Source organism: Colobus angolensis, unplaced genomic scaffold (assembly GCF_000951035.1).
Source record: "Colobus angolensis palliatus isolate OR3802 unplaced genomic scaffold, Cang.pa_1.0 Scaffold134, whole genome shotgun sequence".
NCBI classification, from domain to species: Eukaryota; Metazoa; Chordata; class Mammalia; order Primates; family Cercopithecidae; genus Colobus; species Colobus angolensis.
In genome coordinates this window covers 2,928,450-2,955,863 of record NW_012114422.1, presented here as the reverse complement: position 1 = coordinate 2,955,863, position 27,414 = coordinate 2,928,450, and the positions used below count along the sequence as shown (strand labels likewise).

General features: G+C 41.2%; 2 protein-coding genes across 6 annotated transcripts in view; one reads left to right on the top strand and one right to left on the bottom strand.

Annotated features, from left to right (window-relative positions):
* The window catches only part of MSH3 (mutS homolog 3), a 228,733-nt gene extending 225,052 nt beyond the window's left edge, over positions 1-3,681 (bottom strand). Inside the window, exons 1-2 of the mRNA XM_011934338.1 lie at positions 3,411-3,681; positions 1,538-1,658 (exon numbers count right to left, since the gene is read on the bottom strand). Coding sequence (XP_011789728.1) covers positions 1,538-1,658; positions 3,411-3,611 — 322 coding nt within the window. The 5' untranslated portion in view covers positions 3,612-3,681. The remainder of the gene's footprint in view (positions 1-1,537; positions 1,659-3,410) is intronic.
* DHFR (dihydrofolate reductase) lies at positions 3,383-27,414 on the top strand. Of its 5 annotated transcripts, none has more exons than XM_011934340.1 (6): positions 3,456-3,929; positions 4,756-4,805; positions 6,935-7,040; positions 18,406-18,532; positions 22,438-22,557; positions 27,086-27,232. In XM_011934340.1, the coding sequence occupies exons 1-5, from the start codon at positions 3,817-3,819 to the stop codon at positions 22,555-22,557; spliced, it is 516 nt and encodes a 171-aa protein (XP_011789730.1). In that variant the 5' UTR covers positions 3,456-3,816; the 3' UTR covers positions 27,086-27,232. The 5 variants fall into 5 exon arrangements, with proteins under 5 accessions (XP_011789732.1, XP_011789730.1, XP_011789729.1 ...); XM_011934339.1 differs by having other exon boundaries at positions 3,565-3,929; positions 22,438-22,553; positions 27,086-27,250; XM_011934342.1 differs by lacking the exon at positions 22,438-22,557 and having other exon boundaries at positions 3,383-3,929; positions 27,086-27,106.

Genomic DNA, 27,414 nt, shown 5'->3' with positions numbered 1-27,414 from the left:
AAAAAAAAAAAAAAAAAAAAATAGAAGGCAAAAAGCATTCTTAGGAAAAATTAATGAGCTACAAAAAGCCTCTAGAATAAAAATCATAGTTGCTTATTCAGTGCTTGTAGACCTAAAAAATGGGTCTATACAGAGTAATCAAGCAATGAAAGGTAGGCAGCCCCAGAATTGTAACATTAACACGTGACAAATTCTCTCAAGTCATGCCTTCTTGCATGCCCCCTCCAGAAAGGAGAAGTTTTAGATTTACTTTTCTCCTTAGCCACACATCTCCATTCCTGTAGTTATTTCATACTAAAGCTTTCATGTTGACCCTAAATCCAAATTTTACCTTTAATGGAAGGATTAATATTTTACATATATCTCCATTGGACAGATACCTCTACTGAATTGGGACTTTTTTCTTTTTTCTCATTCTCTTTACCTAATTTCCTGGGGATAATGAATAAAGATGGATTTCCTGTCTTCCCTTATCACAAATTTTCTGATACCATAAAACCAGAGAAAAATCCGCTCAACTGTCTATATGCAACAGCACCTCTAGAAATCCAGGAACGCAGGCACTCAGGCAGGCTGGGTTTTTTTTTTTTTTGCTGTTTTTCGTTCGTTTGTTTTTTGTTTTGAGACAGAGTGTCGCTCTGTCGCCCAGGCTGGAGTGCAGTGGCACAATCTTGGCTCACTGCAACCTCCACCTCCTGGGCTCAAGTGATTCTCCTGCCTCAACCTCCCACGTAGCTGAGATTACAGGCAACCACCACCACGCCCAGCTAATTATCGTATTTTTAGTGGAGACAGGATTTCACCATGTTGGCCAGGCTAGTTTTAAACTCCTGACCTCAGATGATCCACCTGCCTTGGCCTCCCAAAGTGCTGAGATTACAGGTGTGAGCCACCGTGCCCAGCCTAGGCATGCTGTTTTTATTCAATGCCTTTTACATACACAAAGAGCAGCTCTAAGCAAAAAAAAAAAAAAGGGGGGGAGAGTAGATTTACAGGTCCTGATACTGAAAATTGTTCAAAATTTTCTATTAAGTAGAAAAAGACAGTAGTAAATTAGTATACAATATAATTTGTAAAATATAATTAAACAAACTAATTTGTGAGCTTATGAGTATGCACATATACACACGTATAAATTTTTAAAATCTAGAAGTATATACAGAACACCAATTAGCAGTGGGCCTCACTCAAAGGGAGGGATTATGGGGTCTATCACTGCCTACGTTCCAAATTTCTGTACCGTTTGAAATTTCTGTAGCAAGAATGTTTTAATTTTATAATCAGGACAAAAATAGCTAGAAGGAATAAAGGAGAAAGTTGGGAGAACTACAGTTAAATTGCAGAATTCTAGCTCTACCATCCCCTTAACGTCCTATACACATCACCATCACCTATAGGGGGCCACTCTGCTCAGGAACAAAGGGGACCTTTCTCCACAAAGAAAAAAGACACAATTCTAATATACTCTTCTACCCTCTGGAGAATTCCAGAATAATAAGGCCATGACTGAGCGAGAAAAGAATCCCCCACAACTCACCAGAGTTGCCAGACATTCCCAGATCATTTCCTCCTTCCTTTTGTTGGGCTTTCTTTACTTTCTTTTTAACAGGTCCATCATTTTCCAACGGTCTCTTCTTACTTCTGTCAATTTCTGTAGCCTATATCGGGAAGGTTAGAAAATGATGTGTTATCTCTATTCTGAGAAGGCCTGAGGTATGTGAAGTAATTTAAACCTTACATCTGAATGACAAGTTCCTTGCCATCCATTCTTCAAAGAATCCCCTACTTTTAGCACTGGAAAAGTCTATGGGTGAACTGTTTTTAACACTATAAAAGACAAGGTAGAGTCTGATGACTGAGGTCAGGAGTCTCAGCAACTCAAGCCCTGTTTAGAATTAATTGAAACCAAGGCTGCTACCTGTCTTGACTCAATCAGCCTTCAGCTTTCTCGAATTATAAAACTTGAATCACCCTATTTACATATGCTAAATAAAATACTTCTAAGAAATAAACAGCGGCCGGGCGCGGTGGCTCAAGCCTGTAATCCCAGCACTTTGGGAGGCCGAGACGGGCGGATCACGAGGTCAGGAGATCGAGACCATCCTGGCTAACACGGTGAAACCCCGTCTCTACTAAAAATACAAAAAAACTAGCCGGGCGAGGTGGCGGGCGCCTGTAGTCCCAGCTACTCCGGAGACTGAGGTAGGAGAATGGCGTGAACCCGGGAAGCGGAGCTTGCAGTGAGCTGAGATCCGGCCACTGCACTCCAGTCCGGGCGACAGAGCGAGACTCCGCCTCAAAAAAAAAAAAAAAAAGAAAAAACAGCTATGTAGCAAAGGCACAGAAAGGAAAAGATACATAATAAAAGAACAGTATCATTTTTGACATGGTCATTCCAATTTAAATGTTTCCTGTTTAAATGGTTTATGTTCATCACTAAAGATGTGACAAGATTATGAACTTTTTCTTGGCAGAAAACTTGCCAAAAGCATACATAAGTCCTTCACCAACTACCCTTTAAATGGTGGGTGCAAACTTTTGGTGAATTCATGAAAATGTCGGCCTCAAAAAAAAAAAAATAAGAGAAGTAATCCCTCTAAGGGAGAAATATATAAGAAGGGAACAAGATTTTGAAGCACCCAAGCTGTCACTTATATTAAAACACGGTAGGTGGCTAAATACCAGTCTTCAATGCCCTTCCACCCTCAGTTTGAAAAATACTGTGCAGGTGACCCCAGTGAGGGGTCACCCTTGGGCTTTTCCCGTGGCAGTACCTCCCGTCTAAAAACAAACAAACGTACTTGTTGCGTTGAAGGATGGCAACAGGAAGGACTCCGTGATTAATCACATCTATACCATCCTAAGAAACTTTATCCACCCAAATTGTATTTCAGATTTTATAATCTAAACTACAAAAAGTGTTCACTGGGGAACTGCACAATATGACTACTTTTAACCGTAGTGATTTGAAATATTGAGCAATGCTGTTGCAGCCTTGAAAACTGGAGACCTAACGGCAGCTTTCTTCTAGTCACCCAATCCAGCACTTTTTAAATCTGTAAAACTCTTCGACCACCAAGAAAAAAAAAAAGATGGAGGTTAAAAGACGCACCCCTTACCCACAAGCCCCCTTATCAGAATGCGAGTCAGGAGACCTGAGTTCCTGTCTCACGCCTGCCATTAAACACCTGCGTAACCTTAGCCACTCTCCTCAAATGGAAGTACTAAAAACTTCAGCGCTTCACCTAGTTTGTAGCCCCGCCTGGGCTCTTCCCACCTTCCCCTTCTTCAGCCCGCCCCTTCCTCCTCCAGCCCCGTCATCTGGCGGACAGTACCCACCTCCGCCCGCCTCACCCACAAGCCCCGCCTACCGGCCCAGACAGCCCTTCCCCGTCCCGGACAGAACCTACCACGAGCGGCGGCAGCTGGGGCGGAAAAGTGGACGCTGGGGGCGCTGCGGCGTCACGGTCCACCTGATCGGTTGCACCCCTGGGGGAGGAGGTGGATTTCAGGCTTCCCGCAGACTGGAAGAATCGGCTCAAAACAGCTTGCCTCCCAGGGACTGGACTGGAGGCAGCGAGGCCGCCCGACGCAGGCTTCCGGCGAGACATGGCAGGGCAAGGATGGCAGCCCGGGGACAGGGCCCGGCCGGGAGCGCGAGCCCGCGGCCGCAGTTCCCAGGCGTCTGCGGGCGCGAGCACGCCGTGACCTTCGCCGTGCGCCAGGACGGGGGGCGGGGCCTCGCCTGCACAAATAGGAACGAGGGGACGGGGCGGCCACAATTTCGCGCCAATCTTGACCGCGCATTTCGTTTTAATGAGCGGGCTCGGAGGTGCTGCTGTCATGGTTCGTTCGCTAAACTGCATCGTCGCTGTGTCCCAGAACATGGGCATCGGCAAGAATGGGGACCTGCCCTGGCCGCCGCTCAGGTATCTGCCAGGTCGGGGCGATGGGATCCAGACTGGCGCAGGCTACCCGCTGTCGGGGTATCTAGGTGGGACGCGCCGGGCCGACTCCCGGCGAGAGGATGGGGCCAAACTTGCGGTCTGCGCTCGCAGGAAGGGTGGGCCCGACTGGATTCCCCTTTACTGCTGCGCGGGAGGCAAAGTTGCTGATAATTCTGCCCGGATCTTGCTGCCGGGTGAGGTCGTTGCCCTGCAGCGCCCTCGCCCAGGGCAAAGTCCCAGCTCTGGAGAAAACACCTCACCCCTGCCCGCAGCTCTCCGTTTGTCAGGTGCCTTAGAACTGGAGCTTAAGGGATAATTGTCATGCGTGTCCATGTGAAGAGACCACCAAACAGGCTTTGTGTGAGCAACGTGGCTGTTTATTTCACCTGGGTGCAGGCGGGCTGAGTCGGAAAAGAGAGTCAGCGAAGGGAGATAAGAGTGGGGCTGTTTTATAAGATTTGGGTAGGTAAAGGAAAATTACAGTCAAAGGGGGGTTGTTCTCTGGCGGGTTAGGCGTGGGGGTCACAAGGTGCTCAGTAGGGGAGCTTTTTGAGCCAGGATGAGCCAGGAAAAGGAATTTCACAAGATAATATCATCGCTTAAGGCAAGGACCAGCCATTTTCATTTCTTTTGTGGTGGAATGTCATCAGTTAAGGTGAGGCAGGGCATTTGCACTTCTTTTGTGATTCTTCAGTTACTTCAGGCCATCTGGGCGTATACGTGCGAGCCACAGGGGATGCGATGGCTTGGCTTGGGCTCAGAGGCCTGACAATAATGTTTCCAGTAACGCTGTTTCTCTAACTTGTAGGAATGAATTCAGATATTTCCAGAGAATGACCACAACCTCTTCAGTAGAAGGTAATGTAGGATTAAGTAGGGTCTTGGTTGATGAAGTTTACCAATGCAAATGTTATTTAAATGGAAAGTTTTCCGTGTTAATCTGGGACCTTTTCTCTTATTATGGATCTGTATGCAGTTCCCAAGGTTCATTTACCATTATTAAAATTTTTTTGTCTTAGAAATTTTATGTTAACGCACGAGCAAATTATCAGGCATGGGGCAGAATTGGCAGCTGGGTGAAGGCTTCAGTGGAGGTTAGCACTCGGAAAGGAAAGCAGAGGAGGCCTTTGGAAGAGCTGCTGGAAGAGATAAGGCCTGAACAAAGGCAATGGAGAAGAGAGGGTAAAAAATCTTTAAGGTTACATGACCCTGGATTTTGGAGATCAGGAATTTAAAGATGATCCATCAAGGATGAACGCTCAGATTTTCAGTTTGAAAGCTGACATGACATGTAAAGGAGTGGAGAATAATGTACCATTGTAATGATGAGGTGCCTCTAGGACATCTAGGATAATTTCAGGCACGGGGATCTAGGTGGATTGAACTATTGGAGGGAAGGGAATAACCAAGGAAAAGAATGTGGGGGTTGAGAGATGCCCCGTTTAAAACCTAAGAGACCTGGATATTTATGGTTGTAAGAGAAGATATGGCAGAGGAAACAGAAACAGTAAGAAAGGAGCAGATGCTGCAGCTCTTGAATGGGACAGATAACAAGGCATTTGGATTTGACACTTAGGTCACTGGTAGAGATAATGATGAGATCCTATAGCTAAAGAATTGATAAAAACCACTCTCAAAAATCCCAGTATGGTCTGGTAATGTTGATGTTTCTTTGGTTCAGATAGCTGAGTCTCAAAGTTACTCTCCTAAGAAATTGACCCAAAGTGGATGCTATATGTAAAAAGTTTTTATAGAAGCGTTAAAAGGGTAGGATAGAGACATAATTAAACATGTTTGAGGGCAATTGAGTGGAACATTAAGCAGCTATTTTTAAAAGTATGATTTAATATCAATCTACAAAGTACACAAATATGAATAATACAATTATATCAAACACTTTTGACAGTACTGATTAGAGGCTGAACATTATTCTAAGTCTTTAATTCCCACAACAACCCTAGAAGCAGGAACTATTGTTATCTCTATTTTATGGATAAAGAAAGTAATCCACAAGGGATTAACACGATTTGTCTTGTGGATGACAAAATGCATTCAACTTGAGCACTTTGACTCAGAATTTTTTTATTTTTTTATTTTTTTTGGAGACGGAGTCTCACCTCTATCTCCCAGGCTGGAGTGCAGTGGCGCAATCCCGGCTCACTGCAAGCTCCACCTCCCGGGTTCACGCCATTCTCCTACCTCAGCCTCCCGAGTAGCTGGGACTACAGGCACCAGCCACCACGCCCAGCTAATTTTTTGTATTTTTAGTAGAGACGGGGTTTCACCGTGTTAGCCAGGATGGTCTGGATCTCCTGACCTCATGATCCGCCTGCCTCTGCCTCCCCAGAATCTTTACTCGTTACTGTGTTATACACAATTGCAGTTGATTAAAAGTAAATATTGGATATAAATTGGATAATGCCAAAGGGAAAAATAGTTATATTTAGGCCATAAGTGATAAGTATGAATTTTGGTAAGACTTTTAAGTTTATTTTTTTTAAAGGAGAGCCACTAAATGTCAGGATGTCAGTCATATCTATGCACATACCTACACTAAGTCCTCACTTAACCTCATCTTGGAAACTGTGACTCTAAGTGAAACAATGTATAGCAAAACCAATTTTACCATAGGCTACTTAAGTTCCTAGGGCATATTGCTGGTCACAAAAACATCACCAAACTTCTAAATGAAGGCCGAAAACACTTCTAATATTAAACACTGAAATAAATATGAGCTATACATACATTTAAGAATAATAATGTGCATGTCTTTGGGATATGGAAGGAAACTGGAGTACCTGGAGAAACTCCATGCAGACATGGGAAAAGCATGCAGACTCCACACAGACAGGGGGCCCTGGCCAGGAATTGATTATTTTTCTCATCAATGTTAAAAGAAAACGATGTTATTCAAGGACTTGTTGTATATAAATATATGAAAATACATGTATATTCCCAAAATATACTTAGGCTTTGTGATTTTATAGGTAAACAGAATCTGGTGATTATGGGTAAGAAGACTTGGTTCTCCATTCCTGAGAAGAATCGACCTTTAAAGGGTAGAATTAATTTAGTTCTCAGCAGAGAACTCAAGTAAGTACCTTAACATAAATTCACCACAAGAAAATCATGTCTTATAGTGGAGATCAGTATATGATAAAATGAAATTGCATAAAAGGAGCTATTGATGAGGCTGCTTAATATCACAAAGGTGATTATAGAAAATAAGCAATTATTTATACTACATGGCAATAATTTCTTCTACTAGCTGAGTAATTGATTTCATCACCTTGAAAAGTTACAATAAACATTAAATATCTCACTGGTATCAGATTTGCAAGTTTTCTTGAACCATCATTCAGTAGGCTCAAATATAAATTTTACAGTATAATCAGTAACTTGTAGTTTCACATAAAGTCAAAACAACTATGTTTTGGGACTTGCTAAAATTAAGTGATGATCTCCTTTCTGGACCCAACCCTAAGTGCAATAAAATGTGAATTTTAGGATGGGCTGAAATGGGTCATAATCTTCTGCTCTATTATTCCTAGTTAACCACAATACCCAGTAATATTTTGTACTTAACATTCATTACCCAGTGTCTGAAGGTAAAAAATTTCAAAGTATTGAAATGGTTCTAGAGATCCTGGAGAGAAGCAAGTATCTCCAGTTAGCCTCTGATAAGAATTTTCCTGTACCCCAATCCAGGGTTGGAGTCAGCAGTTCATGAAGCCTAGATACGCCTTGGCGACTGGAGAGTGGGAGGGGTAATCATATTAAGACTGCCCAGGAAGTCAACTCCAATGGCTTGGGAGGTTGAGGGGTGGCCAGAATTGGACCTGTGTTAATCCATTCTCATGTTGCTATAAAGAACTGCCAAGACTGGGCAATTTTACAGGAAAGAGATTTAATTGACTCACAGTTCCTCATGGCTGGGGAGGCCACAGAAAATTTAAAATCATGGTGGAAGGGGAAGCAAACACGTCCTTCTTCATATGGTGGCAGGAAGAAGTGCTGAGCTAAGGGAGAAAGGCCCCTTATAAAACCATCAGATCTTATGAGAACTTACTATCACGAGAACATCATGGGGGAAACCACCCTCCCTGTGATTCATTTATCTCCACCTCGTACTACCCTTGACGTGGGGATTATTACAATTCAGGGTGTGATGTTGGTGGGGACACAGCCAAACCATGTCAGGACCTAAGGGGAAAGTCTGGGATCTGGCATGTTGATCATTCTTAGTCTAATAATATCATCACCAAAAAGAACGCAGTATCCTAGGGCATTACTTGCTTGGGAACAGTGGTCATAGTATTATTTTCCCATGGATATTAATGAAAATTCAACCAAAGAAGCAGAACCAGTAGTAGATAGAAATAGGTATGTTAAAGAGTTTTATTGTGAGGAATTGGCTTACACAATTATGGGGACTGGGTATGTGAGTCCAAAAATCTGTAAAGCAGGCCATCAGAAAGGGCAAGCTGGAATTCTCCAGCAGGGGCTAAAGCAGTACAGGTGAAATTTCTTCAGGAAAGCCTCAACTCTACTCTCAAGGCCTTTAAACTGATTGAATCAGCCCACTCAGATTAAAGTCCGACCTGGCACAGTGGCCAACCCCTGCAATCCCAGCACTTTGGAAGGCCAAGGCAGGTGGATCGCTTGAGCTCAGGAGTTTGAGACCAACCTGTGCAACAAAATGAAACCCCATCTCTACAAAAAAATTAGCCAGCGTGGTGGCGTGTACCTGTCGTTCCCGGGAGGCAGAGGTTGCAGTGAGTCAGGATAGTGCCACTGCACTCCAGCCTAGCCAACAGAGTGAGACCCTGTCTCAAAAAAAATAAAAACTGAATTGTAATCACATCTACAAAATGCCTTCAAAGCAACACCTAGATACAGTATCTGAATAACCAAGAACTGTATCCTAGCCAAGTTAACACTATGGGAAGGAAAGATCTACACAGCTATATAGGCTAAGGGGATTCAGACTTACACAGATTTTCTCCCAAGTTCTTCCTAGAAAGGCATAGGTAAAAACCCAGAAGAAAGTGTATAGAATATTTGCATTGATTGCCTCTGGGCGACGGGGCAGATTTGATAGGCATCTTGCCGCCTGCTTCCATCTTCATGCTATTCTTTCTTCTGGTTGCTAGGATGCTCTGATTATCTCTTTCCTTGGTATATTTCAAATTCACAGACTATATCGCCATTCCAAGAAACTCTTTACTGACATTTTTGAATACTACTCAGGTTTGTTTATGGCTAGCTTGAGCTCAAACAGAAAGAAATCTCAGTTGGGGAGATGTTCATTTGAGCCAGCATTTCTCCTCAAAGATAATGAGTGTAATTTTTTTTTACGGCCTCCCTGTGATGCATGTAATTGGGTTTGGTTGCTTCTTGTGTATTTATGTATAATATATGTTGGTGTCTTGTGCTTTTTTTTTTAAGGCTAAGAAAATTTAAAGTCTTTATTATCAAGCATGCCAGGGAAATAGTGATACCAGTTAGTAAAAAATGTTAGAGTTCTTTTTTGTTGTTGTTGTTCCTCCCGCTTCCTTCCTTGTTGGTCAGTCCCACACATAGAGAGGGCACCTGCTGAGTGCCAGGCACTCTTGAATGAAAGGACAGAGATTTATGCATGGAAATCACTTGCTTATGTCAGCTCTAAAGAGACTTCATTTTTCACCCCTCTCCCCGAGTGTAAGAAGAAACTGAATCTTCAAGGTAATCACAAATTTTCTACCAAACACTAGTTATTTAGGGTAAATATTTCCTTAGTAAGGTATTGGGGGAAAATGTTTTTCCGAAGTTGTCTAGACAATCAAGTTGTGGCTTTAAAAGAACTTGAGGTGAGGCCGGGCACAGTGGCTCACGCCTGTAATCCCAGCACTTTGGGAGGCCGAGGAGGGCGGATCACAAGGTCAGGAGATCGACACCATCCTGGCTAACACGGTGAAACCCTGTCTCTACTAAAAATACAAAAAATTAGCCGGGCCCGATGGCGGGCGCCTGTAGTCCAGCTACTTGGGAGGCTGAGGCAGGAGAATGGGTGAACCCCGTGGGCGGAGCTTGCAGTGAGCCGAGGTAGGGCCACTGCACTCCAGCCTGAGCCAGACTCCGTCAAAAAAAAAAAAAAAAAAATTTGGGGGGGAAGGGGGGGAAAGACCCCTATAAAAACAAAAATTTTTTTTTTTTTTTTTTTTTGGTGATGGAAATATTCTAAAAGTAGATAGGAGTTATGCTTGCACAACTCTGTGAATGTACTAAACGTCACTGAACTGTACACTTTAAAAGGGTGAATTTTATGGTATGTGATTTTTATCAATAAAGTGACTTTTAAAAGTCTTTGGAACCAGCCAGGCACAGTGGCTCACACCTGTAATCCCAGCACTTCGGGAGGCCAAGGTGGGCAGATCACAAGGTCAGGTGTTCGAGACCAGCCTGGCCAAAATGGTGAAGCCCTGTCTCTACTAAAAATACAAAAATTAGCCAGGTGTGGTGGCGAGCGCCTGTAATCCCAGCTACTCAGGAAGCTGAGGCAGGAGAAGCTGTTGAACCAGGAGGTGGAAGTTGCAGTGAGCCAAGACTATGCCACTGCCCTCCAGTCTGCGCAACAGAGAGAGACTCCATCTAAAAAAAAAAAAAAAACACTCGTTGGAACCCAAAATTAAATAAACAAGTTTTACTGCAATGCTATAGTAGCCTTGACACTATCTTTAGAAAATCCAAAATTGCCTCCATGTTACAAGATTTAAATAGTCTCCCATCCATGAAAGTTAACTAAATTTCATGTCATAATTTTTTCCAATCTCACTGTCAGAGTCTCCACAGTGATTAAAACTTCTTGAAGGTGCAGATCTCTCTCCCCATACCACTCACACACTTGGAGTAGCAAACACTGACTGACCTGGTTTCTGATATCTGCTATGGCCCCTAGTAACTTTGTGACTTTAGGCAGGTTACAAGTAAGCCTTGTTGAAGGTTCTTCCCTTACCTATTAAATGAGATGAATAATGACAACTTTTTAGGGTGATTTTGAAGACTCACTGAAATTTTGTATGTAAAGTTTCTGGCACACGGAAGGGTATAGGCATCAGTTCCTGCCGCTGCCCCGCGCCCTGCTCCCCACACACACACAAACTTGCTACTTTATATCTGATAGAACATACACATTAATATATTAACGAAATCACAGTGAACATGAACATGATCTCATTTTCACCTTAAGATATTATTTCGTTGTTGTTTCCCTCGATCTTGAGACAAAAATCCACCGCCACCTAAATCAACTCTCTCATCTCCCCTGACTTCATTCTGGATTCCTTTTTTTTCTATCTTCACCATGCTCTGCTCTCCCAACCTTTTAGTATTATCAAAGGCAAAATAAAAATGTTGAGATTAATCTCTAAATTTAACATTTTGTTTGGGAAGAAAAACATTGCAGTTTAGGGCATACATGCAGACAGGTAGCCTTCCATATGTCTGAAGAACAAAGGGAAGGTTAGAGGTTTTACTTAAAAGGAGAAATGTTACCACTTTTTGAGAAAGTTCATTGGCACTAAGGTTTGGGGGCACTGGCAAGCTCTGACTGGTGAGCAGTGAGTAATGGGCAAAATTAGTTCTAGAGTTGCAGCAAGTTATCTCAGAAGCTGTAGATAAAACCGGTTTCAAGTCACAACAAGCAGTTCCAGCAGTCAGGCTCACAGAAAATTACATTCTTGGAGCAATGTTTTATACCCTGAATGCTTTTTTCCCCTGTCCCCTCAACTCTGATTTAGCTGGGTATGACAAAAATGACCCACTGTCACCCAGGCTGGAGGGCAATGGTGTGATCTCGGCTCGCTGCAACCTCCACCTCCCTGGCTCAAGCAATTCTCCTGCCTCAGCCTCCCAAGTAGCTGGGATAACAGGCATGCACTACCATGCCCAGCTACTTTTTGTGTGTTTTGGTAGAAATGGGGTTTCTCCCTGTTGGCCAGGCTGGTCTCAAACTCCTGACCTCAGGTGATCTGCCCACCTCAGCCTCCCAAAGTGCTGAGATACAGGCACGAGCCACCACGTTCGGCCTACCCTGTTTTAAACCTCACCACAGTTTACTTTTCTGCTACCCTCAACTTTTTCAGAGCTTTCTTGTGTTAAATAACTTTAGTATGATTAAAATAAAATTCTATACTACACTTCGATTGTAGTCTGTAATGCCTGTGCCTTTGCATGTGTTTTTATCTCCTTTGACACTCGGTTAAGGAATCATGCCCTGAGGAGTATTTTCCCTCATCACCCTTGCCCTGCGTTCCCATGAAGCGTCCTCTGCACGTCTTCATTGTATGCCCTTTCGTACATTGTAGTCACTGCTAAGATATTTCTGACTGCCATCACAATCTCTTTGAGTGCAGGGACTGCATATTTTATCTCTGTCCCCAGAATCTAGCATAACCCCTAGCAAAGTAGGGATTCAGAAATCACACAATGAATAGTACATAGGTGATTTATAAAAATAGAACCATCCCACGTAGTACCACTTTGTAACCCACCTCTTTTTCCCTCATATATTAGAAAATAAAGTCCTGTAAATATTTTTAGTGGCTGCATAGTATTCCATTATGAGGCCGGAGCATACCCAGTTTTTAATATGGGCATACCTCAGAGATATTGCAGGTTCAGTTCCAGACCACTGCAATAAATAAAGCAAATATCACAATAAAGGTGGTCACATGAATTTTTTGGTTTCTCGGTGCATATGAAAAGTTATAGTTACACTATAGTAATAGTCTAATAGATGTACAGTAGTATTATATCTTTAAAAAAATGTACCTTAATGAAAATATGACTAAAAAATGCTAACAATCATCCAAGCCTTCAGTGAGTCATAATCTTCTCACTATGGAGTGTCTTTCCTTGATATTGATGGTTGCTGACTGATAAAGGTGATGGTTGCTGAAGGCTGGGGTGGCTGTGGCAATTTCTTAAAATAAAACAATGAGGTTTGCCGCATTGATAGACTCTTCCTTTCATGAAAGATTTTTCTGGAGCATGTGATGCTATTTTATAGGATTTTACCCACAACAGAATTTCTTTCAAAATGGGAATCAATCTTCTCAAACCTTGCTGTTGCTTTATTAACTTAGTTTGTGTAGTATTCTGAATCTTTCGTGGCCAAACAATGTTCACAGCATCTTCACCCGGAGTAGATTTAATCTCAAGAAGCCAGTTGCTTTGCTCATCCATAAGAAGGAACTCCTTATCCACTGACGTTTTATGAGGTTCCAGCAATTCCATCCTATCTTCAGGCTCCACTTCTAATTCTAATTCTCTTGCCATTTCCACCACATCTGCAGTTATTTCCACCCCTGAAGTCTTAAACCCCTCAAAGCCATCATGAGGGTTGGAATCAACTAACTCCAAACTCCTGTTAATGTTGATATTTTGATCTCCTCCTATGAATCATGAATGTTGTTAATGGCATCTAGAATAGTGAATCCTTTTTAGAAGGTTTTCCATTTACTTTGCCCAGATCCATCAGAGGAATGACTGACTATTGCAGCTACAGCCTTAGAAAATGTATTTCTTAAATAGTAAGACTTGAAAGTCAAAATTACTCCTTGATCCATGGGCTGCAGAATGAGCAGGAATATTTTGAAAGGAAATCTTCCTTCCTGAGCAGTAGGTCTCAACATTAGGCATAAAATATTTAAGTGAACCATGCTGTAAACAGATGTGCTGTCATCGAAGTTTCATTGTTCCATTTCTAATGCACAGGCAGAGAAGATTTAGCATAATTCTTAAAAGCCCTGGGATTTTCAGAATGGTAAATGAGCATTTGCTTCCACTGAAAGTCATCAGCTTGCCTTAACCCCCAACAAGAGAATCATCCTGTTCTTGGAAACTTTGAAACTAGGCATTGACTTCTCCTCTATAGCTATTAAGTCCTAGATGGCATCTTCCTTGAATAGCAGGCTATTTTGTCTCCATTGAAAACCTGTTCTTAGTGTGACCACCTTCATCAATGATCTTAGCCAGATCTTCCGGATAAACTTGCTGCTTCACTTTGTACTTTTTTCTTATGAAGACAGCTTTTTCCTTAAACATCATGAACCAAACCCTGCTAGTTTCAAACTTTTCTTCTATAACTTTCTCACCTCTCTCAGCCTTAACAGAATTAAAGAAGGTTAAAGCCTTGTTCTAAATTGGGCTTTGGTGTAAGGTAATGTGGCTGGTGAGATCTATCCAGACCACTCAGCTTTCTCCACATCAGCAATAAGGCTGTTTGCTTTCTTTGTTTTTTGGTTTTTGTTTTTTGAGACAGAATCTCGCGGTCACCCAGGCTGGAGTGCAGTGGTGTGATCTCGGCTCACTGCAAGCTCCACCTCCCAGGTTCACACCATTCTCCTGCCTCAGCCCCCCGCGTAGCTGGGACTACAGGCGCTGGCTACCACGCCTGGCTAATTTTTTTGTATTTTTAGTAAAGACAGGGTTGTACTGTGTTAACCAGGATGGTCTCGATCTCCTGACCTCATGATCCTCCCGCCTCGGCCTCCCAAAGTGCTGGGGTTACAGGTGTGAGCCACCGCACCCGGCCAGGCTGTTTGCTTTCTTACCATTCACATTTTCACTGGAATAGCACTTCTAGTTTCCTTCAAGAGCTTTTCTTTTGTATTTACAACTTGGCTGTTAGATGCCAGAGGCATGGCTTTTGGCCTGTCTTGGCTTTGCTGTGTGCTTCCTTCACTAAGCATAATCATTTCTAGCTTTTGATTTTACATGAGAAATATGCGACTCTTCCTGTCACTCCTACGCTTAGAGGCCATTATAGGGTTACTAATTGGCCTCATTTCAATATTGTTGTGTCTCAGGGAATTGGGAGGCCAGAAGAGAGGGAGAGAAACAGGAATAGCCAGTTAGTGGAGCTGTCAGAACACACAACATGTATCGGTTCACCATCTTAAAAGTACATGATTTATGGCACCCCATAACAGTTACTTGCAACAGTAGCAGCAAGATCCCCAAAACATATTATAATGAAAAAGTCTAAAATATTGTGAGGATTACCAAAATGTAACATAGAGATACAACGTGAACACATGCTGTTGGAAAAACTTCACCAATAGACCTGCTCAGTGCAGAGTTGGCACAAACCTTCAATTTGTAAAAAAGAAAAATACCTCAGTATCTTTGAAGCACAATAAAATGAGGTATGGCTTAGTAGGGAACCCCATTTTTAAAGGCTCAGTGTGAGAAGTCTTAAATTGAGGGTGTATTTTTGCGTTCTGGTTAAGACACCATTCCATTTCAGGTTTTTTTGTTTTTTTGAGTGGTTTCCCAACGCTCCCTGGGGAAATGGAGCCAGAATTCCACTGGCCATCCTCACATCAGGAACAGTGAAAAAGGATAATGTTTATATGGTACCCAGAGTAATCAGATAAGGCCAGAGGACAAGAGTCAGGGTTCCACCTAATCTAAGCCCTACCATCCTGATGTCTAAGGGCCCCTGAATCAGAGGCCCCTGTAGCCCACAGGCACCAACTGAAGTCTTTTGTCCACGTAACAAGTTGCAGCTCAAGTTTCAAAGTCAGGGTGCTGGAGTTCAACTCCCAGGTCCATCATTTCCTGGCTGTGTGACCAGTAGTTTCTTAACCATTCAGGCTCAGTTTCCTCATCTATAAAAAGGAATGATAGTACCACGTACGATTGCCAGTTAAATGCAGTGTGTACATTATCTCATTTAGTCTTCATGTAAACCCTCAACACTCAGTCACAGAAACATCAAGCATGTCCACACATTTCTTAACAAAGAATACGTATGCTACCACATACCAACTCCCCTTTGTTAGGGAATCCGATCTGGATTGGTTTAAAATAATTGTAGGAAAGAAATTCAGCAGTGAAATACGTCACTATATTGGATGCTTCCTATTTGTCATTTACTGTATTAATTTCTAGCACTTGTGCTGTGTAAGGGCTGATGAACTCAAACACTAGCTCAGCTTTTTGCATGTTCTTTTTTACCCACCTGGAGGTCCAGTGTTTCCTGTGATACTGAACTCTAAACTGCTAAATAGCCACATTTTACAGAAGCATATTCTTCATACCTTTGCTTTAACTTAAATCTCGAACTTTGCTCTATCTTTAATTTTTTTTTTTGGCTTTTTTTGTGGTGGCAGAAGTTGGGTTTTTTTTAAGACAGAGTCTCACTGTCTCACCCAGGCTGGAATGCAGTGGTGCAGTCTCGGCTCACTGCAACCTCTGCCTCCTGGGTTCAAGTGATTCTCCTGTATCAGCCTCCCAAGTACCTGGGATTACAGGTACACGCCACCATGCCCAGCTAATTTTTCTACTTTTAGTAGAGACGAGGTTTCACTATGTTGGCCAGGCTGGTCTGGAACTCCTAACCTCAGGTGATCTGCCCATCTTGGCCTCCCAAAGTGCTGAGATTACAGGCATGAGCCACTACGCCTGGCTAATCTGTTCTTCACTTTCTTTTCCACACTCACTACAAAAGGGCAAGGAGGTCGTCACATCTGCAGTTACCAACACCGTCACAGCTTTGTTTTGGCCATCATTGGTTTATAAACTCTCTTCTCTCCCAACTCCAAATCTTTGTTTCTTCTAGATTCAGTTCTCTCTCTGAAGAGCCTAGTCCAACCTGGTCCCTGCAACTGCCCTGATACCTTAGGAGATAACCTGGGCTTATGTAACTTCTCCCTGGCCTCCATGTCTTTTTTCCAGCCTGAGTCAAAGTATATTCTTTGCTCTAACCTAATTCTTTGAAGAATGACAGAATAAAATAAGTAAAATATATATTAGGAGGGAGAGGGAGGAGGCAATCAAGTTCTTGATTAATCCTTATTATAACTATGAGTTCAAGGGCAATTATATAATCTTGTTAAAGCAGCAGGCTAAAAACTTGACATTGAATTGTAATTTCTGTTGTGTATCTAATTACTACGAAAGCCTAGTTCCACAGGTTTCATCATTTATAAAGGGAATTGCAACCCCCCACCATGACCAACAAAATAGTTTCAGAGATTGGGAGAGATTAAGCTAGTCAGCGTACACCAAGCTTGTCCAGCCCATGACCCACAGGCCTCAGAGTGGCCCAGGATGGCTTTGAATGCCACCCAAAACAAAGTAGCAAACTTTCTTAAAACATTATGCACAGATCTTTTCTTTTTTTTTTTTTTTTAGCTCATCAGCTATCGTTAATGTTAGTGTATTTTATGTGTGACCCAGGACAATTCTTCCAATGTGGCCAAGAGAAGCCAAAATATTGGACCACCCCTGAGTAAACACTGGAATTAATTAACTTCTTCCCTCTTGGATTTTAATTACATAATAATAAGCTCATTTTTTAATACTTCACCCATTCCTGTAATGTTTGAAGCATGAAAATCCTTTCCCCATTCCCAAAGGTAATGACATATTAACAGTCTGAATGTTATTCCAAGCTTTTCTGCAGTCATTCAAACATATCACTCTTTTTCTAATATTTTATCAGGAAAATCTTCACACATACAGAAAGAAGTTTACAGTAAACCATCCACCTAGATCTACCATTAACATTTTACTCTACTAGTTTCATCACATCTTCATTCATCTATCAATCGATCTTTTTCATTTTTGCATTCATAATAAACTGCAGACATTAGTGTATTTCCACCTAAATACTTCATCATTCATACCATTAATGATTCAGTCTTGGCCGGGCACGGTGGCTCACACCTGTAATCCCAGCACTTTGGGAGGCTGAGGTGAGCAGATCAGCAGGTCAGGAGATCGAGACCATCCTGGCTAACAGGGTGAAACCCCATCTCTACTAAAAATACAAAAAATTAGCCAGATATGGTGGTGGGCGCCTGTAGTCCCAGCTACTCGGGAGGCTGAGGCAGGAGAATGGTGTGAACCTAGGAGGCGGAGCTTGCAGTGAGCCGAGATCGTGCCACTGAACTCCAGCCTGGACAACAGAGCGAGACTCTGTCTCATAAATAAATAAATAAATACAATTATTCTGTCTTTTACAGTTTTTTTTCTTCTGAAGAAACTATTACATGAGACACAAGTCTTAAATGTACATTTGCTAAGTTTTGGTAAATGTATACACCTGTGTAACCCCAGCCCTATCAAAAATACAGAATAGTACCTACCATCCCCAGAAAGTTCTCTCCTGCCCTGTCCAAGTGAATCTTTATCCCACCCCTCCGGAAATAACTCCTATTCTGATGGTTTTCCACAAGAGATACCACAGGATATCACCTGGTTCTGTTTCATGATTCATGTGAGCCATAGATGTACAAATGTAGGCTGAATTATTGCTCATAGGCCATACTGATGTTAAGTGCTTCTTGTTGAAAGGATTCATATTTATGATGATTTTAATTCTATATTCACTGCTTCTTAGTCAGATTATTTGACTAGTATGGATGGATTTTACAAAAATTATGTGTAATTCTTTTTTTAACCTCAGGGAACCTCCAGAAGGAGCTCATTTTCTTGCCAGAAGTCTGGATGATGCCTTAAAACTTACTGAACAACCAGAATTAGCAAATAAAGTAGACATGATTTGGATAGTTGGTGGCAGTTCTGTTTATAAGGTAAGTGTAGTTATTGGTAAATAAAAAGAAATGTTCTATTCTACTTTCTTTCAGCTTCCCTGCCATTTAAAGGAAGTGGAAGAAAACAGATATAACTCATTGTCTGAACCTTTAAAAAATTAAGCCATGAGTATAGGAAGCAGCACATTATCTGTACTGTAAATTATTTGTTGTCAGTTCAAATTATTTGTTGTTTGATACTATACAAACTAAATAGAAATGCAAAAATAAATACTTTAGTCTGTATCAGCCTATCTTTTATAGGCTATTTATTATTTATAGCCTATTTATTATTTATTTATTCATTTATTTTTGAGACGGGTTCTTGCTTTGTCACCCAGGCTAGAGTGCAGTGGCACTGTCTCACTGTAGCCTCGAGCTCCCAGGCCCAAGCAATCCTCCCACCTTTCCTCCCAAGTAGCTGGGACTTCAGGCACACACCATCATGCCTGGTTAATTTTTGTATTTTTTGTAGAGTCAGGGTTTTGCCATGTTGCCCAGGTTGGTCTTGAACTCCTGGGTTCAAGCAGTTGATCTCCCAGAGTGCTGGGATTACAGGCGTGAGCACCCAGCCTATTTATCTTTTTAATTGGCAAATAATTGCATATGTATATATTATGTACAACATGTTGTTTTGAAATGTGTATATATTGTAGAATGGCTAAATGGAGCTAATTAACATATGTATTACCCACTTATTTTGTGTGGTAAGAACAAAGTCTACTCTCTTAGCAATTTTCAAGAATACATTTATTAACTATAAAATAATAGATGTTGTACAATAGATCTCTTTAACTTACTCCTCCTATGTAACTGAAATCTTGTATCCTGTGACCAACATCTCTCCAGTACCAGTCTACTTTCAAATCAAAGAATAATTGATGTTTCCAATTTAAAATCCATTCTAAATCTTTTCCTGAGAATTGTAGTTGCACTGCACTGGTTTCTGCTACCTGAATGTACCCTAGATACACTTGAGTTACCCTTTGTCTTTCAGGATGAATATATCTCTTACTGAGAAAGGGTTGGGGCTCTCAGTTGATATACACTAACTAGATGTATATGAATTTATTACAAGCACAAAACTTCCTCAACCACTTTTTTTTGGTTTTTTGTTGCTGTTGTTGTTGTTGTTTGAGACGGAGTCTCACTCTGTCGAGACTCCACTCTGTCGAGACTCTGTCGCCCAGGCTGCAGTGCAGTGGCATGATCTCGGCTCACTGCAAGCTCCACCTCCCGGGTTCACGCCATTCTCCTGCCTCAGCTTCCCGAGTAGCTGGGACTACAGGCGCCCGCCACCTCGCCCAGCTAGTTTTTTTGTATTTTTAGTAGAGACGGGGTTTCACCGTGGTAGCCAGGATAGTCTTGACCTCCTGACCTGCTGATCTGCCCGCCTCGGCCTCCCAAAGGGCTGGGATTACAGGTGTGAGCCACTGCGCCTGGCCAATATACCCCTTTTTTAATACCAAATGACTTCCAGCTTTAAAATTTTTTAGGATAATAGAATTCTTTGCCTTTTAAAACACTAATGAAAAATTAACATTTATGAGGAGGAAGAAAAATCAGTTTCTGTCATTTGGGTGGTCTTGTGGTAAGATATATACACTGAAATTATTTTTGAAAGAAGAGTTAGATGGAGGCCTTGTAATCCCAGCACTTTGGGAGGCCAAGGTGGGTGGACTGCTTGAGGTCAGGAGTTCAAAACCAGCTTGGCCAACATGGTGAAACTCCATCTCTCCTAAAAATACAAAAATTAGTTGGGTGTGGTGGCGGGCCCCTGTAGTCCCAGCTACTTGGAAGGCTGAGGTGGGAAAATCACCTGAACACAGGAGGCAGAGGTTGCAGTGAGCTGAGATCACACCACTGCACTCCAGCCTGGGTAACAGAGTGAGACTCTGTCTCAAAAAAAAAAAAAAAACTCTCAGTTTCTTGGGCTCCTGTTTCTAGAACCTCTTATTTTCTCAATTTGTGATAGAAGAAAATGGGTATTTTTTACTTGATATTTTCATCCAAGTATGAATTTCTTCTAAGAAAACAAGTTATTTCTTTATTTTGTTCAGTGCCTACCACACTTTGAATGATTCATTACCATAGTCACTAGAAAATGTATTCTTTAAGCAATATAAGTACATAAATGCATTTATATAATATGATAAATCTATATATAGATAAATAGGAAGTAGAATCTTCAAATGATATTTTTACATTATCCACCTACCACACATCACAACAGCTTGTAGGTATCATTCAGGCTTATCTTCTGTGGGCCAAATCAGACCTCAGCCTATTTTTGTAAAGAAAGTTTCATTGGAACACAGCTCCACCTATTCGTTCAGTACTGTCTGTGGCCTACAAAGGTAGGAAACCCTATGGCCCTCAGAGCCTAAAATATTTACCATCTCTCCCTTTACAGAAGGTTTGCTTATATAATCACCCTTTTTTTTTTGAGACTGAGTTTTGCCTTTTTGCCCAGGCTGGAGTGCAATGGTGCAATCTCAGCTTACCACAACTTCCGCCTCCCAGGTTCAAGCGATTCTTCTGCCTCAGCCTCCCAAGTAGCAGGGATTACAGACATGCACCACCATGCCCGGGTAATTTTGTATTTTTAGTAGAGACGGGGTTTCTCCATGTTGGTCAGGCTGGTCTCGAACTCCTGACTTCGGGTGATCCACCCGCCTCAGCCTCACAAAGTGCTGGCATTACAGGCATGAGCCACCGCGCCCGGCTTATAATCCACTTTAATACAGAACTTCACCACCACAGTCAATCTAATAATCCAGACAGCTCCTAAGTGACTAAGGGGCAGGTAACATACACAACATGTGCAGGACAAACTGATAATTCACGTCCTAGGCAGGACAGAGCAGAACAGCACAAGATTTCTTCACACTACTTAGAACAGCATGTCATTTAAATCTTATTCATTATTTCTGGAATTTTCCAGTTAATATTTTTAGATCGCAGTTGGCCACAGATAACAAACTGGAAAGTGAAACTGCAAATAAGAGGGGACTCTGCATTCCACTTTTTAAATTTTTGGTACAGTAAGAATTGGTAGAGCATCTATTTGGTTGTAGCAAAGATAATAAATGATTTAATATAAAATGACGTTTTGAAAATAAAAAGTAAAATTTGTTCTGTACCCTTATTTGGAATTTTAAAAATAAACACTTGGATTTGTTATGTCTGTGTATGTGTGTGTGTTTTCTATAAGCTATTTAAGATCAAGAATTACTGCTTTCTTAGAATTGCAATTAAGACATAGTTTTTATGAATGAGAATTTTACAACATTCATTCCAGGGCAACTTTTTCTATAGAAATTATCAACCATATTTTAGGGAGTAGTTAGAAAAGTCATGTACAATATTAAGCCAAATGTTAATACAATTGTTAGCAAGAAGAAGCAGAATAAATTACCTACCTACTAGCATGGTAATTATCTTCTGAGAATTGGAAGCATTACTAAATTTTATGTATATGTACTAAGTATGCTCTTGGGGGTTTCCATAGTCAAGGTCTCATTAAATTGTACTATCTTATTCATACATGTTTATGTAAATTTTTCTATGGAGAGCTACTAGATAATTTGGGGCTCTTAACTCTAAACAGCCAAAGGGAAAACAATAAAAGAGAATGCTTAAATTAAAAAGTTCTTGTAAGCAAACTGGAGGCCAGACTATATTTAAACTCAGTCTGTCAAAATTATTGATAACGGTTAGTGTCATTCTCAATATAACTAAGGCATACTTTGCAGCACCCCAGATGAAATAATAGGATATTTTAATAATATGCTTTGGCAGTACCAAGCATATTTTCAATACTTGGTATAAACTAACTAAACATAAATCTTAGAGTTTCTATGTCTTTTGACACACATTAAGAAAATTGATGTTTTATTTCAAAGGAAGCCATGAATCACCCAGGCCATCTTAAACTATTTGTGACAAGGATCATGCAAGACTTTGAAAGTGACACCTTTCTTCCAGAAATTGATTTGGAGAAATATAAACTTCTGCCAGAGTAAGTATAATGTTATTTTAAAAAAAAAAAAAAGGCCAGGCACAGTGACTCACGCCTGTAATTCCAGCACTTTGGGAGGTCAAGGGGGGCAGATCACCTGAGGTCAGGAGCTGAAGACCAGCCTGACCAACGTGGCAAAACCCCATCTCTACTAAAAATTCAAAAAATTAGCTGGGCGTGGTGGCACATGCCTGTAATCCCAGCTACTTGGGAGGCTCAGGCAGGAGAACTGCTTGTTCCTGGGAGGCAGAGGTTGTAGTGAGCCAAGATCACACTATTGCACTCCAGCCTGGGTGACAGAGCAAGACTCTGTCTCAAAAAAGAAAAAAAAAAAAATTCAGTCTTTTAAACCCTGAGCATGTGATGTCTTTCCCCTTGTTTAGGTCCTATTTCATTCAGCAGTGTTTTATACCTTTCAGTGTTAAATTCATTCTTACGTATTATATTCCTTTTGATGCTGTTGTAAATGGTGTTTTCTTTAGTTTCAGACTGTTCATTGCTATTTACAGAAATGCAAGTAATTTTTGTTTATTGATCTTGTATCTTGCAACCTTGCTGAACTCATTTAGTAATTCTGATTCTTAGTAGATTCCTTAGGGTTTTCTCTACAGTATAATGTCATCTGCAAATATAGGTTTACTTCTTCCTTTTTAATCTGGATGTTTTTTACTTTTTTCTTTGCCTAATTGCCATGGCTAGACCTGTCAATACAGTGTTGACTAGAAGATAGCAAGAGCAGACTTACTTGTCTTGTTCCTAATCTTAGAGGGGAAGCTTTTCTCTCTCATCAAGTGTGATTTAAGCTGTGAGTGCCTTTATCACATTGAGGAAGATCCCTTCTCTTTCTAGTTTATTTAGTATTTTTTATCATGAGAGTATTATAGTTGTTGTGGCATACTTTTTCTGAGTCTATTAAGATGATCATGTGGTTTTTGTCTTTTATACTAATACTTTAATATACTATTAATATGGTATATCACATTGATTTTCATGTTAAACCAATTTTTCTGGGATAAATTCTACTTGGTAATGGTATCTAATCCTTTTTATATGTTACTAGGCTTAGGTTGCTAGTATTTTGTTGAAGATTTTTGCATTTATATTCAGAAGGGGTGATTTATAGTTTGTTTGTTTTTCTTTTTGAGACGGAGTCTCGCTCTGTCACCCAGGCTGGAGTGCAGCAGCACAATCTCAGCTCACTGCAAGCTCTGCCTCCCAGGTTCACGCCTCCTGAGTAGCTGGAACTACAGGTGCCCACCACCACACCCGGCTAATTTGTTGTATTTTTAGTAGAGACGGAGTTTCACCACGTTAGCCAGGATAGCCTCGATCTCCTGACCTCATGATCCGCCCACGTCTGCCTCCCAAAGTGCTGGGATTACAGTTTTTGTTTTTGTTTTTTTTTTTAATGCCTTCCCCTGGTTTCGTTATCAGGATAAAAGTGACCTCATAGAGTGAATTAGGAGGTGCTCTCTTCCCTTCTGTGATTTTGAAAGAGTTTGTGACAGATTGGTAGTACTTCTTAAATGTCTTAGAAAATTTTAATAGTGAATAGATTGAGATAGGAATAAGGAAATTGCTCCAAAGTGGAGATTCTAAACAAGGCTATGGGAGAAAGCAAAAAACTCTTCCATTGCAACATTTGATGGTCATTTGTACTTTCAGGCATCTACTAACATGACATCATAACAGCCTCTTTAATGGAATGGAGGGAATTCTCTAACGGGAGACCTAGAATAAGTCAGTCCTTCATTCTCTAGAGAAAAAGGAGACCTGTGAAGATAAAGTGAATATACCTTGTCCCTGGAAAACTAACATTGCTCAATTCTGGAGCAGCTTTCTCTCCAGATCTCCGTGCGCTGGGGAACTTGGATTTGCTTTCTACTGTCCAAATATAAACTTTGGTCATTCTCCACCTCCCCTATCCCTTTCCCCACAGCTACTCACTTAGTTTAAGCCCCGTTGTCTCTATCAGTTAACCTCTTGTGGTTATATAGGTTTCTGTTCAAATATAATGTCTTTTATTAACACTATTCTTCCCGTTTTAAAAAATAAAACATGCTAGTATAGTGAAATACAGATGAAAGAGAGAACTTGTGAGGCAAGAAGAGAATAAAATTAGAATGTAGAAGGAGCCACAAGTGATGGAAGCCAGAGCAGAAGGTCATATTAATAAAGTAAGGTGGTTTTACTTTGTGTCTGCCTTCATCCCTGTAGGTCATTGTTTGGGCAGTCGATTTTTCAACAGCACTGTGCCAGACTGCCCTCTAGGGCTCTGCTCTCATTCATCTTACCTGGAAGAAATCTGTCTCAGACTATTTCACACTAGACCCCAACCAAACCAGCAGGCCCAGATATTTTATATCGGCAGTTTTCTACTTAATGAGCCCCCAACAGACTTTTACTTCTAGTTAACAATCTTCTGTGTGACCATGTAGTCAAAGAGAATAGAGATTAAAAGAGGCCTGTGGAGGCAGTAGTTGGCTCCAGAGCTGGGACAGATGCCCCTTGTCAATGGACACCTTGAAGCAGGTTTTGGATAGGCTGATGTTTCTTCTTCTGACCCTACAACTTCCTGTCAGGATGCTGGCATACTCGTCCACATTACTCAGCTGCCCCTTTGCTCCTGAACCTGTGCTTCCTGTAGAGTCTTGATTTTAATTATGTTTTGGTTTTTTGGTTTATTTTTTGTTTTTGAGATACAGTCTTTGTTGCCGAGGCTGGAGTGCAGTGGCATGATCTTGGCTCACTGCAACCTCCTCCCAGGTTCAAGCGATTCTCCTGCCTCAGCCTCCCAAGTAGCTGGGATTACAGGTGCCCACCACCATGCCTGGCTAATTTTTGTATTTTTAGTAGAGATGGGGTTTCACCATGTTGGCCAGGCTTGTCTCGAACTCCTGACCTCAGATGATCCACCCGCCTCGTCCTCAGCTTCCCAGAGTGCTGGGATTACAGGTGTGAGCCACCGCCCCCGACCCAGAAACTTCTTGATATGTCGCTTTTGTCTTATGAACTGACAATCTTGACACTTGAGAATTTTGCACCAAAAATGTATGTAGATCTTACTTTTCATGACTCATTTCAGAGAGACTAAAATTATAATAGAAAATGGTTAATAGAAACATTGCTTCTTCCTCTGAAATATAAATCATTCCAGAAAGCATCTTTTTCCCTATAATTTTATTACTTTGTACCCCTAATTTTTTTTACCAAAATTGCATAATCTCTAATTAGTCAGCAAAGGTTAATGTCTGTTATTACTCAGCAATGTATTGACTATCACAAGACTTAAACGTTTACTGTGTTGTCCCTGCCTACAATGAGTTTTAAAAATAGAGAAATGAAACAAACCAATAATACTAGTAGACACCATTTATAGAACACTTAATGTGTTAGGCACAATGCTACATTCTTTTTTGGTTTTTTGGGGTGGGGGCGGAGTCTTGCTCTGTCATGGAAGCTGGAGTGCAGTGGCGCCATCTTGGCTCACTGCAACCTCCGCCTCCCAGATTCAAGCAATTCTCCTGCCTCAGCCTCCTGAGTAGCTGGGATTACAGGCACCCACCACCATGCCCAGGTAATTTTTGTATTTTTGTTAGAGACAGGGTTTCACCATGTTGGCCAGGCTGGTCTTGAACTCCTGACCTCAAGTGATCCACTCACTTTGGCCTTCCAAAGTGCTGGGATTACAGGCATGAGCCACTGCACCTGGCCAACAATGCTAAATTTTTTACAAGGATGAAGACTTTGACAGCCAGGCTCAGAAGCATGTCACACAGCAGAACCAGAATGAAGCACAGTCTGATTCAAGCAAGTGTTCCTGACTACCTGGAGCATACTGGGGTGCAGCCTGCATAGTACTGAAGAAGTAACCAAAGATTGGGGTTCATTGGAGGCTGGAATGGTCAGAAGATTCCTCAGTGGAGAAGCTGGGTTTTGGATGGGAAGCTGAAGAGAACACAGGCTTAAGTGAGAGTTAGGGAACAGGAATAGCAGATCCTAATAAAGGAATTACAATCTGCCACACATTGTGGAATTAGAGCAGTGTGATGTCCATCAATCAAACTGAAGCAGAGAACCTGTCACTGTCCAGGGCACATAATTTCAGTTATGCCCTAAACAGCTTCAGGTTCTATTTTGTCTTTTGCTTACACAAGAAATGTGATACCAAATGTAAGTCTTGCCAAAAGTTCTTAGGAAATTTCCTATTAGCTGGGTGATAGAGAGGAAAGATACAAGGGAAACTGCTAACTGGTTTTTGAGAGAATGAGGAATCTAAAGGAAACAAAAGAGGAGAAATTATACTTTTTGTTTTCTAACTTTCTATATAGTTTACAGTTTTTTTCTTATTATTTGCATATGTAGTATATTTGCATGATATTTATCCAACTTGACAGTGGTTTACCATTGTGAAGAAAAAAGGAAAACTTTTTATTTGCTTTATGCATTATTGATGCATTTAAACTGAGAATGACGGAAGCTGTGTTTGTAATGGACACATAATTTAATTATATATTTTTTTTCTTTTACAGATACCCAGGTGTTCTCTCTGATGTCCAAGAGGAGAAAGGCATTAAGTACAAATTTGAAGTATATGAGAAGAATGATTAATATGAAGGTGTTTTCTGGTTTAAGTTGTTCTCCCTCCCTCTAAAAAAAGTATGTATTTTTACATTAGAAGAAAAGTATTTTGTTGACTTTAGATCTATAATTATTTCTAAGCCACTTGTTTTTATTCCCCACTACCCTTGACTCTATCAGATACCATTTATGAAACATTCTTGCTATAAATAATTGCTTCTCCAAGACCCCGACTGAGTCCCCAGCACTTGCTACAGTGAGCTGCCTTTCCACACCCATC

Excerpts from the sequence above, each read along its gene's own strand:
- DHFR (XM_011934339.1), top strand. The coding sequence starts at position 3,817 with ATGAGCGGGCTCGGAGGTGCTGCTGTCATGGTTCGTTCGCTAAACTGC. Across the intron at positions 4,806-6,934 it reads CACAACCTCTTCAGTAGAAG|GTAAACAGAATCTGGTGATT; the intron begins GTAATGTAGGAT and ends GTGATTTTATAG. Across the intron at positions 22,554-27,085 it reads AAATATAAACTTCTGCCAGA|ATACCCAGGTGTTCTCTCTG; the intron begins GTAAGTATAATG and ends TTTCTTTTACAG.